At 38.9% G+C, this 19,638-nt stretch overlaps 1 protein-coding gene across 4 annotated transcripts in view; it reads left to right on the top strand.

Moving 5' to 3' along the window:
• Window positions 1-11,752: 11,752 nt before the first annotated feature.
• Window positions 11,753-19,638, top strand: part of Rbm39 (RNA binding motif protein 39) — a 32,646-nt gene continuing 24,760 nt past the window's right edge. For all 4 annotated transcript variants that reach the window (XM_026383315.2, XM_026383313.2, XM_026383312.2 and 1 more), the window contains exons 1-4: window positions 11,753-12,092; window positions 12,702-12,765; window positions 14,542-14,591; window positions 19,412-19,606. In XM_026383315.2, coding sequence (XP_026239100.1) covers window positions 12,715-12,765; window positions 14,542-14,591; window positions 19,412-19,606 — 296 coding nt within the window. In that variant the 5' untranslated portion in view covers window positions 11,753-12,092; window positions 12,702-12,714. The remainder of the gene's footprint in view (window positions 12,093-12,701; window positions 12,766-14,541; window positions 14,592-19,411; window positions 19,607-19,638) is intronic.

Raw genomic sequence — 19,638 nt, 5'->3', positions numbered from 1 at the left:
GCTTGCTTAGCATGCACTGAGGCTCTAGGTTCAATGCCCAGCACACATACAAAAAAAATTTTTTCACTGTTTTCATTCACTAGGATATCTACCCTGCTAAGATATTTGTCATGTTTAAGTTAGAGAATAAAAGCTGCAAAGTTCCACATAAACGATTTAATTGCTATCTTACTAGATTCAGGGTTCAATATATTTAAAATAATCCCTCTAAATAGAAGTAGAATTAAAGACCTAACATGAGATAGGACCTTCAATTACGAAATGATTTTTCAGGCCAGGGCTGGGGGTCAGTGGTAGAGCATTTGCCTTGTAAGGCACTGAGTTTGATCCTCAACACCACATAAAAATAAATAAATAAAGATATTGTGTCCTTCTACAACTAAAAAAAAAAAAATTTAAATGAAAAGAGCAGGAAGGGGAAAGGAGTGGGCAAAGGGATAGGAATGATGGTTGAATGATTTAGACATCATTACCCTAAGTACATGTATAAGACATGACATGTGAAAATACTTTGTGTGTGAAATACTTTGTGTACAATCAATGTCTTGAAAAATTGTGCTCTATATGTGTAATATGTAATGAATTACATTCTGCCATCAGGTATAACAAATTAAAATAGATTTAAAAAATGAGGGGCTGGGGTTATATCTTAGCAGTAGAGCACTTGCCTCACTATTGTGAGGTACTGGGTTCGATCCTCAGCACAACATAAAAAATAAATAAATAAGGGCTGGGGATGTAGTTCAGTGGTAAAGTACTTGCCTAATATGCATGGGGCACTAGATTTGATCCTCAGCACCACATTAAATAAATTAATTAATTAAATAAAGGTATTGTGTCCATCTACAACTAAAAAAATTAATAATGAATTTATTTAATAAAGATATTGTGTCCATCTTTTTTTTTTAAGAGAGAGAGAGAGAGAGAGAGAGAGAGAGAGAATTTTTTTTAATATTTATTTTTCAGTTCTTGGTGGACACAACATCTTTGTTGGTATGTGGTGCTGAGGATCGAACCCGGGCCACACGCATGCCAGGCGAGCGCGCTACCGCTTGAGCCATATCTCCAGCCCCTTGTGTCCATCTTTAAAAAAATCTTTTAAAAATGAAATTATTTTTCTCAGTCTATCCAACAAACCTAACTCTGTCTCTAATGAGGCATTTATAATGAGTCTGTCATGGCAAAAGGGCAGAACTAAGAAAAGCAAGCCTCTTTATCTCTCACAAACCTCATGAATTAAATAACACCAAGCTTGAGCATGTCAGACCCCAAAACAGGAACTGGGGTGTGATCTCTGCAGCACAAAGCTGAGTGTGAGAACTCAGGAAGCCGGAAACCACAGTCTCAGTAGCATCTAAGAGGTCCAAGAAGTTCAACAAGGCACTAGGGGCCAAGGAAAACAAGTTGAGTCTTGACTCTGGCCTGGGGTCTCTCCAGTCTGGGCTTGATGGAAAGTTCCTGAGCACCATAGCATTTTGTAATTTATATAGGGTTTTTTTTGTTCATTTCTTTTCTATTTTATTTTTATTTTCCTTATTCATTTATTTTTTGCAGTACTGCAGATTGAACTCTGGTACTCTACCACTGAGTTACATCCCAGTCCTTTTAAATTATTGATTTTTTGGCACTGGGGATTGAACTCAGGGACACTTAACCACTGAACCACATCCCCAGCAACCCTTTTTAAAATTTTTTTTAAATGTTAATGGATCTTTATTTTATTCATTTATTTATATGTCGTGCTGAGAATTGAACCCAGTGCCTCACACATGCTAGTGAAGATCTCTACCACTGAGTCACAACCCCAGCAACACCCCCCAGCCCTTTTTCAATATTTTATTTAGAAACAGCTCATTTGTAAATTGCTTCAGGCCTTAATGTCCTCCTTCCTCAGCCTCCCCAGGAGCTGTGATCACAGGCCTGCACCACCATGCCCAGCAGCACTTTGCAATATTATAAGAGAGCAAGAAGCCAGGTGCAGTGGTGTGCTCCTCCATCACAAGTTTGGGCCTAGCCTCAGCCAATTAGTGAGGCTCTAGGCAACTAATTGAAACCCTGTCTCAAAATAAAAAAGCCTGGGAATGTAGCTCAGTAGTGAAGCATCTCTGAATTAAATACTCAGAACAAAAAAAAAAAAAAGAAGAAGAAAAATGGTTTTAATTTTTGTCCTACTCACAAAAAAACAGATGAAGTTCTCTTGGCAGGCTTGTAGCTCAGTGGTAGAATGTTTTGTCTATCAAGTGTGAGGCTCTGGTTCAATTCCCAGCATTGAAAAAGAAAAAAAAAAAAAATCCACCTGGTCCAATTGAAGAGACAAGGACTATATCCTATTTTTCTTTGACCATGGGGACCCCCTACTACCTAGCACTATTCCCTGTAATTTAAATTCCTGAGGTTGGCTTTGAACTTGCAATCTTCCTGCCTCAGCCTCCTAAATCACTGAGATTATAGGCATGCAAAGCCCAGCAATTCCCTATAATTTAAACATACTTTAAAAAAAAATGTTTCTTGTTATTTGAAATTTCTGTCAACCTAGAGATAAAAAGAAAGGGAAAGAATTTTAGTCTCAGGGACAAAAGGACGTGTGATTAGAAAAAAAGCTGATTAAATAAAATCTAAATCCCCAGGTATCCACACTATGAACTTTATATAATTAAATTAATTTTAATTTTTTTTTTTTTTTGATACTGGGGATTGAACCCAGGGTCTGGCTAATTTACTTAGGGCCTTGCTTAATTTCTAACTGGCTTTATATTTTTTTGGATATTTCTATTTCATTTTTTTTTTAATTTTTAACACTTATTTTTCAGTTTTCGGCAGACATAACACTTTGTTTGTATGTGGTGCTGAGGATCGAACCCGGGCCGCACGCATGCGCGCTACCGCTTGAGCCACATCCCCAGCCCTTTTTATTTCATTTTTATGTGGTGCTAAGGATTGAACCCAGAGCCTCACATGTGGTAGGTGGGCACTCTACCACTGTGCCACAACCCAACCCCTGGCTTTGAGCCTCAGTCTCCTGAGCTTCTATGATTACAGGCATGCACCACCACACCTGGCCCGTAATTTATTTTTAAATAATTAATATTGTCACAGGGTTTAAATACCAGAAATTATATAAAAAGATATACATAAAGTATCCCTCTAATTCTTGTTCCTCATTGGTATAGTTTCCATTGGTTTCTTATTGTCTTATAAATCCATTGATGATTTTTGTTTTCTGGTTCTACCACCACTGAGCTACATCCTTAGACAGTTTTTTGTTGTTGTTGTTGTTGTTGTTTTTTGAGACAGGGCCTCACTAAATTGCCTGGACTAGACTCAAACTCATGGTATCCTGAGAAGTTTGGATGACAGGTATGTGCCACATTGCCCTGCTAAAAATTATCTTTATAACCATGTATAGATAGAAAAAATATATATATATATTTTTAGAATTTTAATATTTATTTTTTAGTATTTGGCAGACACAACATCTTTGTAGGTGGTGCTGAGGATCGAACCCGGGCCGCACGCATGCCAGGCGATCGCGCTACCGCTTGAGCCACATCCCCAGCCTATATATATATATAATTCTCTCTCTCTTTAAAAAAAAAAATCCTGCTATGTAGACCTACTTGTTTAAAAAAAAAAAAAAGAAAAAGAAAAAGTGACTTATGGAAACTGTGCCAAGACACAGAAGTATAGGGCTGGGGATATAGCCAGTTGGTACAGTGCTTGCCTCACATGCACAGGTCCTAGGTTCAATTCCCAACACCACAAAATAAAAAAAGAAACAAAAGTATGATTGACTATATCAGTGTAATTATGTGCTTTTAAGGATGAGGGGAGGATATGTAGAATTGTTAATAACTGAAGCTCTGCCTCCCAGAACCTTCTGAATTTGTTTTTGTATGCTCACTAAGACCCCAAATCTCTCTCCCTTCTCTTTTTTTTTATTTTTTTAAATTTTTAATATTTATTTTTTAGTTCTCGGCGGACACAACATCTTTGTTGGTATGTGGTGCTGAGGATCGAACCCCGGGCCGCACGCATGCCAGGCGAGCGCGCTACCGCTTGAGCCACATCCCCAGCCCTCTCCCTTCTCTTTTTAAAAATATTTTTAAATTGTTGATGTACTTATTTATTTATATGTGGTGCTGAGAATGGAACCTAGAGCCTCATACATGCCAGGCAAGTGCTCTACCACTGAGCCACAACCCAGCCCTCCTCCTTCTCTTTTGCCCAGCCCATAGTTCCCTTGGGCTGAAATAGTATCTGAAGTCCAATCTGAACTCCAAAATCCAGACTCTATGCTGGGGGTATATCTCAGTAATAGAGGGCATATGTGAGGCCCTAAGTTCGATCCTCAGTACCCAAACAAAACAAACAACAACAAATAATTCAGGTTCCAAATAGAATCAGTGAAGAAAGTCATTGTAGGAACAATTAAGGAGAAACAGATAATCACAGATATTCTCACATTCAAACCTTAGTTCAACTTTCTCTGCTTTCCTTGACTATATCACTGGGTTTCTTCCCACCCATTGGCTGTTGGCTTTTTTTTCTTTCTTTCTTTCTTTTTTTTTTTTTTTTTTTTTTGAGTAGGGATCAAACTCAAGGGCCACTGAACTACATTCCCTTCTACTTTATACTTTGAGGCAGGGTCTTGTTAAATTTCTCAGGCTATCTTCAAACTCACAGTCCTCCTATTTGAACCTCCTGAATAGATGGGATTACAAATGTGCACTACCATGCCCAATTTTCCTTTCCTTTTTTTTTCTTTCATTCCTTTTTTCAAATTCTTTTCTTTTGAATTCTGTACTGGCAATTGAACCCAGGGCCTTGCATATGCTAGGCAACTACTCTGCCATTGCAGCTACACCCCCAACCCTACAATTAATTTTTTAAAGTAATGACCAAATTGTTTTCAACAGTAGCTCCATCATTAAACTGTAAAAATTCATACCATTAATGTACAAGGGTTCCAATTCTTCACATTCTTGGCAATGCCCCTTATTTCCTTTACCATCACAGCATTTTTTTTTTTTTTTTTAGAGAGAGAGAGAGTTTTTTTAATATTTATTTTTTATTAGTTTTCGGGGGACACAACATCTTTGTATGTGGTGCTGAGGATCGAACCTGGGCCATATGCATGCCAGGAGAGCGCGCTGCCACTTGAGCCACATCCCCAGGCCCCCATCACAGCATTTAAATCATGTTTATGAAGTATATGTTTAGCTCAGATACGTTGTTTATATATTGGGTGGGGCCAGGTTTTGGAGAAGTTATAGCTCTGAATATTCTACAAAAAATAATCAAGGACTTTTTTTCCCCCAGCTCCAAAAAAGAATGAGTCTACTAGATACATCCTTTCAGAGATGCTCTGTCTTTCTGGGCTATTCATTGTACAAGCTCATTCAGTCATATCATGGAATCACATGCCTTTCATTGAAAATTACTGTGAGTTGATGCTTCTTTTGTTTCCCAACCATCATTTTCAAGGTATATCTTCATCTTGTGATGCCTTGTCAGCAGGATCTTCCTCTCTATTGCTAATTTGCTTAATCCCTAAATCTCTTCTAATGCTATGTTTGATCACATTATTTTTTGCTTCTATGAGCAAATGTTTTAAAATAATACTCTGCCTGCTAATTTGCATTTCTCAGGTCGTCAATTCAGGATCTGTTGGGGGAAAATATATTGCTTTACCTGACCCTTTGTGTTTGTTTCTGTCTATCCTTCACTTGTTTGTTTTTGCATTAGTGGGGATTGAGCCCAGGAAAGCTCTACAACTCAGTTATATCCCCAGTCCTTTTAATTTTTGAGAAAGGGTCTTTCTATATTTCCAGGCTGTCCTTGAACTTGCAATCCTCCTTCCTCAGCCTCCGGATCTCAGGGATTACAGGCGTGTGCTACTATGCCCAACCATTCCTTCACTTTATTATTTAACCCCCTGGGTTAAACTCCCAGTACCAAAAACAAACAAACAAAATAAATAAAATAAAGAGACAAATTATATTTTAAATTACAGTGTTTTTAATTTTTTAATTTTTATCTTCAATTTAAAATGGTGTTTTGGCAAATCTTTTGGCTATCATTTGAACTGGTTATTATGAATGCACATTAATTTTTGTTGCCTTAACCAGGGGGAGTTCAAAACACTTTACTTTTTTTTAAGTTGTTGATAGACCTTTATTTACTTATTATTTATTTATATGTGGTGCTGAGAATTGAACCCAGTGCCTCACACATGCCAGGCAAGTACACTACCTTGGAGCCAAAACCCCAGCCCCTAAAATGCTTTACTTTTCAACCAAATATTAAACTCTGGAAAATGCAGCAATTGTTGTTTCCCTTATAGTTCATAGGGTATCTTAAGAAAATGTATCTTTAGTTTGGTAAAAGGGATTGACAGTTATTGTGAATGTTATAACCTGTGGTACCAACCTCAAGTAAGTGGCTGTGGACATACCTCTAAAACATCTTTTTTTAAAAAAAAAAATTTACTTATTTATTTTTTAGTTTTTGGCGGACACAACATCTTTGTTTGTATGTGGTGCTGAGGATCGAACCCGGGCCGCACGCATGCCAGGCGAGCGCGCTACCAGCTTGAGCCACATCCCCAACCCCCCCCCAAAAAAAACATCTTTTCTTAAGGACTAGTCATTCACAGTTGTGTGTGTGTGTGTGTGTGTGTGTGTGTTGCTAGAGATTGAACCCAAGGCCTCATGTATGATAAACACTTGCTCTGCCAGTGAGTAACACCCCAGCCTATGTTCACAAATTTAAGTAAATTCCTTTAGGATACATCATTAGAATGCTCTTGATATCATGATCAACAAGCAGGTAAATTTGCAACTTGTGCCAAATTCAGTAAGTAGTACAGACAGGATCTAGGTGGAGAGGATACAGTAAATTTCTCTACCTAAATCAGATCAAGATCATATGGGTGGTAAAGTTAATTCCATCTGAATAAAATGGGCTTGAATTTACTGTTGTCATAGAGACAAAAAGAAAAAAGAAAAGACTCCTTGTACCCATTAGTGGCTTAGGAAGAATTGTTAGAGCATCAAAGCCATATTGTGAAACCATAAGATTCTGATCCTGATTTTAAAAGCCTTGTATTGACAAACTTGAGGTCAGCCAGAACAATTTATTTATTTTTATTTAAAAATTTTTCTTCGAGGGGTTATCAGGGATTGAACTAAGGGTCACTCAACCATAAGCCACATCCCCAGTCCAATTGTATTATGTATTTTATTTAGAGACAGGGTCTCACTGGTCTCCCTCAGTCCCTCGCTGTTGCTGAGGATAGCTTTGCTCGGGATCCTTTTGCCTCAGCCTCCTGAGCCACCGAGATTACAGGAGTGTGCTACCATCCTGGCTTATTTTTTTAAATGTTCTGGTACTAGGAATCGAACCCACATGATCATTACCAGTGAGCTAAGTCCCCAGCCCTTTTTCTTTTTGATGCTAAGTTACTTATGGGTTCAACAAGTTGCCAAGGCTGGCGTTGACCTTGTGATCCTCCTGCCCAGTAGCTAGGATTACCCAGTGCCAACACACCTGGCCAGCTTATGCAATTTAATTATTTATTTTATTTTTTGGCAATCAGATAAAACCCAAGGGCATTTTACCACTGAGCTACATCCTCTGCCCTTTAGGCTTCTTATTTTGAGACAGGGTGTCACTAAGTTGCTTAGGGCCTTGCTAAATTGCTGAGGCAGACCTCAAACTTGTGATTCTCCTGTCTTCAGCCTCCCAAGTTGCTGGAATACAGGCTTATGCCACCAAACTGGCCAGTCTAGGCAATTTACCAAAAGTAAAAATATAAAGTATGGGCTTGGGTTGTGGCTCAGTGGTAGAAAACTTCACTGGCACATGTGAGGCACTGGGTTTGATCCTCAGCACCACATAAAAATAAGTAAAGAAAATGTACCGTGTCCATCCACAAATAAAGAAAAAAAATCTTTTATGAGTTGGGGACATAGCTAGGTGGTAGTGATACAGCACCTCTGGGTTCAATCCCCAGTACCACACACACACACACATAAAGACAACACAAAACATGTGTGTGTGTGTGTGTACACTTCCTTGTATATATTGGAAATTAATTTTTTAAATGCAAATAGCAAAAATGTACTTTTTCCCCATAAAAGTCACACATGGCACTAGTTTAATAATTGTAAGACCCTGGATTCAATTCCTAGCACCACACACACAAAGTCATACATGGATATAAAAATAAACTTATGCCAGGTGTGGTGGTACACATCTGTAATCCCAGAAGCTTGGGAGGCTGAGGCAGGAGGATCTTGAGTTCAAAGCCAGTGTCGGCAATGGAGAGGTGCTAAGCAACTCAGTGAGACCTTGACTCTAAATAAAATACAAAATAGGGCTGGGGATGTGGCTCAGTGGTTGAGTACCCCTGAGTTCAATCCCTGGTAACCCCCCCCCCCCAAAAAAAAATCTTACCTAATCAAAATGTTTAATTTTCAGACAAATTCTGAGTACAATATCCATTATGTCTTCTATTCTATTGCCTGTTGTTATGCCATGGACTCCTAAAATTTCAGACAAATTTAATTCATTTTTTATACTTCTGTGTATCTAATTCAGAGGCTGGCGCATAGCCAAGTGTTCTACCACTGAGCTATATTTATAGCTCATATATCTGTCCTAGAACTTGATACTTTTGCTGCAACCTCCTGAGTCAGTGGGATTACAGATGTGAACAAGTTTTATAGGATTGGTCCATTGTGCCCAGTCAGAATAATGTGGTTTTTTTGTATGTATGTGTGGTGCTGGGGATTGAACCCAGGGCCTGGTACATGCAAGGCAAGTACTCTACCAACTGAGCTATATCCCCAGCTCCAGAATAATGTTCTTGATGGTGACCAATGACCTTCTCTCCACAAATGAATGAAAAAATGATGAAAAGGAAATGAATTTATATACAATGTTCATGAACCAGAGAGAGGTTTTACAAAATGAAAAGCATGCAGTGTTTTTTGTGGGGGGTGGGGTGAGTACCAGGGATTGAACTCAGGGGCACTCAACCACTGATCCACATCCCCACCCCTATTTTGTATTTTATTTAGAGACAGGGTCTCACTGAGTTGCTTAGCACCTCACTTTTACTGAGGTTGGCTTTGAACTCCTGATCCTCCTGCCTCAGCCTCCAGAATTGCTGGGATTATAGGCATGGGCCACTGTGCCCAGCTTCAGCTGGTGTTCTTGATTGTCTGCTAAACTGATGGTCCTTGACTGGAATTTAAGAAACTTTCACTCATGAAGTGATTTGGATTCCACCCGTCCCCCCGCCTTTGGTACCATGGATTGAACCCAGAGATGCTCTACCACTGAGCCACATCCCTAGCTCTTTTTTATTTTGAGACAGATCTTGCTAAATTGCTGAGGCTGGTTTATGAACTTGTGATCCTCCTGCCTCACCCTCTCAAGCTGCTGGAATTACAAGGCTGTACCATCCTGCCCAGTTTCAAGTGATTTGGATCTTAAATCTTTCCTCTTCACAAATAAGAAGTCTAGAATTTAAGGTCAAATTTTGCCCCATCATGTACTTAAACAAACCAAAATATTTGAAAGGTATGATGTATCCTTTAAACTCCACTCTGCTATTCAGCCTTTCTTTATTAATTTTTTGTCTACCTAACCAGTGGACCCCTGGTAGTACCTCGAAATTCAGTAGTGAGTGTCACCAGCTTTGGTCAGTCTGGAGAAGCTTAGACTTGCTAATAAGATTACCCCCTTTCTTCTTTTCTTCTTAGTAGTAGAGATTGAACCCGGGATCTCTCACATGCTATGCAAGAGATGTACCACTGAGCTTCATCCCTTTTTTTTAAAAATATATTTTAAGTTGTAGTTGGACACAATACCTCTACTTTAGTTATGAATTTTATGTGGTGCTGAGGATAGAACCCATGCACTTACTAGGTGAGTGCTCTACAGCTGAGCCACAACCCAGCCCACATCCCTGAGCTTTTCTTAATAACTTTTTTCTGGAGGTGGGTACCCAGGGTTGAACTCAGGGACTAGACCATTGAGCCAAATCCCTAGCCTTATTTTGTATTTTATTAGAGAGAGTGTCTCACTGAGTTGCCTAGCGCTTTGCTAAATTGCTGAGGCTGATGATCCTCCTGCCCAGAGCTGCGACCCAAATAATAACTTTGTTTATTTACATTTTATTTGGTGCTGACAATTAAACCCAGTGCCTCACATATGCTAGGCAAGCACTTAACCCACTAAACCACAACACCAGTCCAATCACTGGCCTTTTACATTTTGACACAGGGTCTTGCTGAATTGCCTAGGTTAGCCTTGAACTTGTAAGCCTACTGTTTCAACCTCCACAGTAGCTAGGAAGAGTAACTGGATAATAGGAGTGTCCTATTGAGTCCAGTTAATCCCATTTATTTTTTAGGAGGAATTGGAAGGTGTTCTGAGGAGTTACTTATCTAAGGACACAGTGTTGGAGCAGTTACACCAATTAAAGTGTTTAATCACATTTCAAATCTTTCTTGCCCTCATTAGTTTACTAATAAACTTCATCAAACTTGTTTGAAGACATCTTTTTTCCCCCAAGAAATTTTTTTTTTTTTTTAGTACTGAGATTTGAACACAGGGGAGCTCTACCACTGAGCTATATCCTCAGCCCTTTTAAAATTGTGAGACAAAGCCTGGCTAAATTATCCAGGTTGGCCTCAATCTTGTGATCCTCCTGACTCAGTCTCCTGAGTCGCTGGGATTACAAGTATAAGTCACTGTAACAAGCCTCAAACATTTTTATCTGGGAGGAAAAGTGACCCTGTGCTCCCTCTTGTATTTCTCAGAATTGACCAGAATAAAAGTGGCAAGTTTATGCTTGGACTGCTAGGTTTTGAGAGGTGGTGAGGAGCTAAATTGTATCGGAAAATTGCCCCTTACCCGCCCATTGCTGGAAATAGAACCCAGGGCCTACCATATGCTAGGCAAGCACTCTCCAACTGATCAACATTCCCCAACCAAAAATGGGGGCATTTTTGAAGAAACAATGATACAAGGCCAAACTAAATTCAAGGGCTCAACGCTGATTCAGTTTGAAAGGAAGCAATTTCCCCCCTACGCTCTCTTTGCTTTCACCCCGTTTCCTCAGGTGTTTCAAAGCGACAGTCTAGGACCTTATCTAGCCCACTGTCCCTACATAGCAAGGAAATCACGATTTTTATTCTATCCTCCTACCCCTGTACGGTCTCTTCTCGCCGTCTCTTTTATACGTTTTCCCCTTCGTCTTCCCCCTCGGCTGACAATCTGAAAATGACCGTTTTATCCTACCGCCATTTGGACTAGGTTGCCTTATGGCGACCTTGACAGCCATCTGGGTGGGAGGCCGGAGGGGGGTGGCGGTTGGCTGTGTGTGGGGGAAACCTTCAGATGGCTGCAAGGAGGCGCCACCAGCAGAGTACCAGGGCTGATCTCCACTCATGTAGGAGTTCTCTGAAAGATTGACAGACAGTGCACCAACTGTCTTTGACCTAACTCTCTGCCCCATCTCGCGAGATTTCGACGACTATCTAGTGGGGGGGGTCCAAGGCGCCTCTCTGAATGGGGGATGGGAATGTCTGTGGCGCAATCATTGCGCGAGATTGAGCCACGGCCGCAGAGGCCCTGCTTAGATCTCGCGATACTTCTCTGTCTCAGTTCTGGAACTCCGGGCAGTTTCTCGCGAGAGTCCGTGCCGGGAGCTCTGGGAGACCCCGTGTGTTTGTGTGTGTGTATGTGTGTTAGTGAATGTGAGTACGGGGAAGCGTCGGCCGCCATTTCAGGGAGCTTGCCGACGCTGTCGCAGGGGTGGATCCTGTGCTGCCGAAGCCGCCGTCCTGCTCCTACGTACGGGTTCTTCTAATCCCATTGTTTCTTTTAGATTCGCTCGGGCCTAGTCGCTCTCGGAGCCCGATATACGGGCTGGGCGGTACCGCGGCCTGGGCCTAGGGGCTTAACAGTAGCAACAGCAGCGGCGGCGGCAGCAGCAGCAGCACTAGCAGCAGCAGCGGCGGCAGCAGCAGCGCAACTGACTCGAGACAAGTACTACAGGCACCCAAAAGGCCGCACAGGTATGGGGGGCGTCGTGGACCTACGTATTTTCAGAGCTTTCCCAAGGTTTGCTGCTTATCGGTGCTCAGAGGCACTTCTGGCGGTTTTTAGCAACTGCCAGGGTAGGGGGTACTTCTCCCGAAATAGACTCCATTTCGGTGGCCGCGCCCTTATTTTCTGGTCGGGTATTGTCCGTATTCGTGATGGGGGGCAAAGACCCTAGGGAGACCTGGGGCAGATGGAGTCCTGTCCCTTTGAGGCCTGCGCCGTCCGCGACCTCCCAACATGGCGCCAGTCGAACGCTGCCTTGGTACACAACCCCTCCCAACAGAGGGAGTTTCCCTTGGCCCCTAAAATGGCAGCGCGGGTTTTGTGCCGAAAGAGGCGCTCTCTCTGGAGCCTCTGATTTTAGGGGTTCATTGCGGGGTTTTAAAAATTGGTCAGTGAAGTCTTTTCAAGTGTTGTAAGGGGCGTTTTAGATGGGCAAGCCAAGCCTGATAAAATGCGTGTCAGTTTAATCATTGTAGGGCTTTGAAGGATTTTATCAAGTTTTGGAGCGTGTCGGCCAAGAAAAAAAAAACAGCCTAATTGAAAAATGTTACTCATAGGATTGTCTTGTTCTTTCCTAGGCGTTTAGAGAAAATGGCAGACGATATTGATATTGAAGCAATGCTTGAGGCTCCTTACAAGAAGGTGAGAAAAAACATGTCGGTGAGGTCTATATATTTCTTAATTTAGCATTATTCACGAAACTACTGCTGAAATGTAAACTAACCTCCCCGGAGCCCTCTTGATTTATCTTATCAGAGATGCATTACGTGTAACTTACAAAAGTAAATATATGCTATTGATGTAATAATATTGTGCAGTAGTTTCACTTCAGCGTGATGAATAAATGCCCATCTATCTCTCTTTGTAGACTTGCCTAACGATATCTCACCTCTACTCCCATGAATTCACCTTTGATTCCAGTGTGAACTGTCAATCATAAGGTAGTAATTGAGTGACTTATCGCTGTACCGTGGTCCCCTAGGTAAAATGACTCAACTAAGAATTACCAGCTCCAGTTTGGTATAGCAAAAAGGTGAATGTAGTGGTTTGGGAAAATAGCAGGGGTCCAAGAATAACAAAGTATAACCAGTCTATGGCAAGTAAATCTTTTAATAAGTCTTTTGAGAAGAAATGGGTGAGATTTTAAAAAATTTATACATATCTATATACACACATAATATATAAAAGACTGGTGATAGTATATCTTACAACAGGCAGGTGGAGATCTGCTTCTCAGTTAATAATTATAAAATTCTTGGATCCCTGAATAGAAATTAAAAAAAAAAAAAGGCAAAAGAGGCAGTATCACAGCTTAGAGTCACTTGATGACTGTTTTACTGTTCTCCATATTGTTTTGTTTATAATTAGTCCCTGCCATAGTTTTTCACACTTAAAAACTACAAAGGAATTATTTTGGCTAATATAGTATGACCCATTTCAGTAGCACAGTAAAAGTAAGCTGTCTTTTCATTCTTTCACCCAATTGGTGGTGAAAATATCAGTATGCATGCATTATCACTGGTGTCACAACTGTAAGTTAGCAGTTATGCTCCTATAGCTGATGTGATCAAACTTTAAAATAAACATTGCGCTAAACCTTTTTAAAATAATACATTTGTTTTGGAGTGTGTAGCACGACCATGTGGTACCTTTTGGATGAATTCTGATAACTTTAAATAGTGAATGTAGTTTTGTAATGTTTAGACTCTTGAAGAGCTGCTTTCTGTTTTAATGTTAAAATTCTTGTGTCTTAGTTTAACTTGGATGTAATTCCATGTAAACAGGTATGGAAGTAGGAAATGTTTAGGTTGGACTGGTGGATTATTAATTAACTTTCGTGGGTTCTTGGGAGTCAACATTACTAAAGCAGTGTGAATCCCTGTTTGCTTCAGGGCGAGATGTGTGACAGAGGTGGCATCAAGCTCTTACAGTCCCAACCCTCCAACGGAAATGGGCGAAGATCTCAGGAATGGCATCGGTCACAGGAAATCGATAGTGGCTGGCTGCTAGCATGGCCACTTGGGGCTTAGGCAGAAATAGAGCCATGGTACTGACGAAAGGGACCATAGCACTTGGAATAAAACTCAAAAAACAAGACTTTATTCATATTTTATAGAAATTACATTTAACCACTTCAGCATTGTAAATGTGGATAACTTAATACCTAACTATGTAAGAAAGTAAAATTTTAACATGTTAATGTGGAGAGATTTTTATTTTTGTATCTTGATGACTTAATTGTAAGCAACAAAGTGGTTATACCATCTAAATTTTTTTATAGCCTTCCATGTTAAACTATAAATAAGTAATTAGTTTTAAAATTGTTTTGTATTTTCTTATTCCTATTCCCTTTACCCTTTGACATCTTGAAATGTTACCACTACGTCCTCATGATGTTCTTCTATCAACCCTGCTTAGGATGAGAACAAGTTGAGCAGTGCTAACGGTCATGAAGAACGTAGCAAAAAGTAAGTTTTAAGAAGGGACCTGGGGGGTGGTGATGAACTTTATGTGATTGAGGTCTTAAGTTGTGTTCCTGTGGCTAAAGCATCAAACTGAGGTTCTCTTCTGATACTCTTTTTTTCCTCTTAGAAAACTGATTCTTTACTTTTTGGGAAGAGAAACTCCTTGAGGATAGAGTATGGATTCTTATGCCTAGATTTCAGGATATTGTGGTTTCAGGGAACATCTGGATACCTTCCCTTTCAATCCATTATGATAATCTGGTTAATGGTTTGTTGTAAGATGGGCGTGGTGCCACCCACCTATAATCCTAGCCACATGGAGGCCAAGGAAGAGGATTGCAAATTTGAGGCCAGCCTGGGCAACACTACCTCAAAAAAACAAAAAAATGAGCTAGATGCTGTCATACACGCCTGTCATCCCAGCTACTTAAGAGGCTGATGCAGGAGGCAAATTCATGTTGGCCTCAGCAATTATTTTGACACCGTCTCAAAATAAAAAGGAGTGAGAATGTACCTCATTGGTAGAATGCCTCTGGTTTAAATCCCCAGAACCCAAGACAAAAGAATTCCTGCATTAGAACTTTTGTTTGTTGTAAATTTCACTTTGGCTTAATATTTGGTGATAATGTTGATAAAACTATTTTATTTGTTGAACTTAGGAGACAGAGGTAATATTAGAAATTTTATAACCAGGCCATGGGCAGTGTCCTGAATCATTAAAGGAATTCTGCTCCTTGCTGTCTAAAGGCACTTTTGGTAGTGATGAGATAGCATATATAAATACTACTTAGGCATTTTAAACTGCAGTAGATTTAATAGTGAGAATGTACATTTGAAAATTATGAGTATTTTAAGCAATTTTGGGGAGTATATATGTAACCCATTCTAGAAACTTGCTACTACAGACTGTTAACAGATTAACTGGATCCCCTTTATAAGGTTGGAGCCTATCAGTTGTTGAAGTTTCCTTTCAGTTCTAAGGTTAGTGATTCTTACACGTGCTGTGGTCATGTCATGAGCATTAAGTTGTTTCACTAGCCTGTTTTTATATGTTAAAGCATTTTGTCAACATTTCTGACCCCATAATATATAATGAAAAATTACCATGTTTGTATAAATATGTCAAAATAGACTGTACTGTCATGTATAACTAAAAAGAACAAATAAAAAAAGAAAAATATTAAGATGGCCACTTAATTTGATTCTTTTTGGCTCTTTTTCTCCTAAGAGCTCAAAGTGCTTCATAACTACCTCAGTCATCCTCACAACAGCTTTGTTAGGTAGGTTGATAATAATTTCATAAAATAGATGACACAATTTTTCGATTTGGGTTTGCTGGGCCAGTAATTCTTTTTATAATGCCCTTAAAATAATGATAGTAATGGATGATTTGTGGAAAACATCCTTTTTCCTGGTACAGGCTTATGTGGTAATAATTTAGTTTCTTATTTATCACAGGTGAATGTGGGTATCAGGTTGGGTTTCATTTTGATTGTATGAGAGAGCTAATTATTTCAGGGTTGATGTCATCTGGTTTTAAACCTTTATAAAAGTAATGTTTTCTTAGTGTTTCTGATTTGAGTTTTTGAATCAAAAAACCCAGGAACAGGTTTCTGTATTGACATAAATTATCCCATGTAGATGTCATACCTATGATTTTACCTTAAATGTCAAAAGGATGAGGTCATACACTTCAGGATGCAGACTTTTATTGTACATTTTCTGAAGTTACCCCTTGCCCCTAATGTAATCTAGAGTTTATATTTGTTGTTGTCCTGCATCTAAAAATCTTCAAGGCCAGCAAGCTTTTATAAGGAAATCAAGCATCAGGCTCTGCATAAATGGTATTTAGTGGCCTTAATGTAATGTAAAGAATCCTGAGGGCTGGGTGTGGCAGTACATTCCTATAATCCAGTGGCTTGGGGGCTGAGTCAGGAGATTCCCAAATTTAAAGCCAGTCTCAGCAACTTGGCAAGACCCTGTCTAAGAAAGGACTGGGAATATGGCCCAGTGATTAAGAGGCCCTGGGTTCAATCCCTGCTACCAAAAAAATTAAAAGTCCTGAGGGACTAAATAAGAAGAATCCGTAATTTAATTGGCCATATGATTCTTTGAGGGAGGCCTATTTCCCAATACTCTTTTAAAACATATAAAATATTTCTGTCAGAATTTCTGTCCTAAATTAAATCTGGTTGTATAAATGATACCTTTGTTTAGTCAGGAGCTTTTTAAAAATTTTTTTTTCTGAAGGAACTTTATTTTTCAAATTAATTTGAACACAAAAAATTTTTGCCTTTAGGAAAAATTGTCTTACAAAGGAAAATGCTGCTTTGCATTTTTCCACCCTAAAACTGTGTTGAAAAAAGCCACTGACTCTTGATTTAGTTCTTAATAAGGTAATATGAAAGTTCCCAGTGAGAAATAGTCCACTGTGTTTCTTTTTTAGTGTTTCTGAACATGTAACACTTCATTGTATCCCAGTAATAAAAGGAACTGTTTCTTATAACACAAAAGGTTACCAATTAGCTTGTTATTGAAGAGCTACACTCCTGAGTTTGGCAAGACCTCAAAATATGCTTTGTACAGTAACTTAAGTACCTGAGGTTGCCCTCATGGAAGTATTTGTTAGTGTAACCAATTTTGCAAAGTATAAACTGGCATCTGTTCCTTTCAGCTCAAATTAGAGAACTACTCAAAAAAGGATAACAGTAAAATGACACAGTTGAAATATTTGGCTACTGTGGTGTGGATTATCTATAAATTTTGGGATAAATGACTTTTCTATTTTTTTTTCTTATTTTCCAGAATACTTTGCATTTAAAATTTAGATCTTCTTACATGGAAGAGGTCAAATCCAGTTATAGCAAAACACCTTTACAGCAGAGGCCATATAACCAAAAAGTCCAAAGGCCCAGACCAGTGGACCATTTACTTCAATGATGTTCAGTACAAAATTCCACTGCCACTAAAGACTTTGGAAAGTCCCATTTAAGTTGTAACAGGATTTGACTATTAGTATGGATTTTGATAACAGTTCTTTAGTTAACCTAACACGTATTCTTTGAAGCTGGAATTTGTTACAGAGAAGTATACTGGTTTCTTATATAACTTTTTGTCTGGACTTATATGTAGATTATGTTTCCTTAATGTCTTAGTACATTGTTGTCTTTTTACCTATGGGGGTTGCCTTCAGATGTGGGTGGGAACTCATTTACAAAAAGTCCTAGGAAGATCTTAAGTTAAAATTAGCTCTCTGATTTTTGAAGCCTAGTCTTTGGCAGAGTATATTTTGGGGTCTGTGAGAGATAAATATAGAGGTTGGCTACCTGTGCTATGGGCCATCTATGAAGAGAGAAAATCTTTATTAATAGTGTCTTTTGTGGGGAATAAAATACTTTTTATCTTGTCCCCTAATTTGAATTATGTATGGTTATAAACACATACTTTTGGTTTTAACCATCTCACAGAATTTTGTAAGAGATAGTGTCAGGTTTTTGAGGCAAAATGGAATGTTATCTGTTGCCCTTCTGGGCATTGCTTTGACTTCTATATAAATAATGAGTTTAGCCTAATTTTCTGTCATGTGCTGCCTAGCATATACATTTCTGACAGTCAGGTGGATTATCTTGAAATTTTAGACAAAGTTTCTGCCTCCTTGGAAAGCTCTACATCTCCTTGTGATTGGAGTGTGGGTTTCAAGATTCCAGAAGGTGGGTGTCTTCATTTTCTATTTTCAATGCACTCTAAGGTGACCTGCTTATGGGTTCTCTGAGGCGGACCTCAGTTGCTCTTATGCTAACTACTTTGATAAGGACTCAACAGTTAATTAAATTTCCAGATAATGATGTAGCGTTCTCAGTATTCAATCTTTAAACCACTTCACGTGGACATTTTAGTGGAATGAATTTTATTTTGAAATGTCTTTTAATTTATATTGAAAATCTGAAGGCACCTCTAATTAGATGATGACACAGATATAGATTGTAAGCTTTAATTATGAAATGAAGGGTAGAATACTGTGAAGAATTTAGAAATGAATATATATATATATATATATAACTGGATTTTTTTTTTTACCTTTCAGAGTTTGTGATTTTATAAAGATTTGTGAAGGTCAAGTTGATTATTTTATTGCACTCCACAGGCTTGTGTAAACTGGTGTAAAAATGGCATTCTCCATTTTCTGGTGTATTTATTACAACTTTAAATTTTAAGTATTTTAAATAGTTACTTGAATGTCTGATAGTTTCAAAGTGCATTCAACTGCATTAGTTCTAAGTGTCCTTTGTTATTGTTTCTTTGCTTATGAAAAGCAAAATGTTGATGCCTATGTGGCCCTTTGAAAGTATAAAATGTTCTGTAAATTGTTTAAAAATGGACTTAGTATTAAGAAAATTTTTATATGTGAACAACTACTATTACTCATGGATTTATTGTAACTTGATATATCCACCTTGTGGATTATAATAATGCTTATTTAGATGGTTAACATGAAAGTTTTACTGAAATGCTCAGGTTTTTCTTGTACCTGGCAACTAGTCCTATTTCTCATTAAAGCTGTAGCTGACTCAGGAAATCCTTGCAGTTCCTGCTCTTAAAACACTATGGCTCACAATACATTGATTGATCATTTTCAGTTATAAGGCAAAGATGGGGGGTAGTGTTAACCACATCTAGAATTTTTTTAAAAATATGATTATGTATCATTGTATGATAGTTAACAGCAGAATGAGTTTACAAAAGGATAAAAATTCTGAGTGTTAAAAGTATATTTTGGTGGGGTTTTAAAACAGCAAGATAATGATGATTTGTTTTCTTCTCAGGAGAAAAAAAAGCAAGAGCAGAAGTCGAAGTCATGAGCGAAAGCGAAGCAAAAGTAAGGAACGAAAGCGAAGTAGAGATAGAGAAAGGAAAAAGAGCAAAAGCCGGGAACGGAAGCGAAGTAGAAGCAAAGAAAGGAGACGTAGCCGCTCAAGAAGTCGAGATCGAAGATTCCGAGGCCGTTATAGAAGTCCCTAGTATGTAACTATAATTATGATTTTTGGTTGGA

Source organism: Urocitellus parryii, chromosome 6 (genome assembly GCF_045843805.1).
Source record: "Urocitellus parryii isolate mUroPar1 chromosome 6, mUroPar1.hap1, whole genome shotgun sequence".
Taxonomy (NCBI): domain Eukaryota; kingdom Metazoa; phylum Chordata; class Mammalia; order Rodentia; family Sciuridae; genus Urocitellus; species Urocitellus parryii.
The sequence above is the reverse complement of the archived record's forward strand: the minus strand, read 5'-3'. Positions and strand labels throughout refer to the sequence as shown.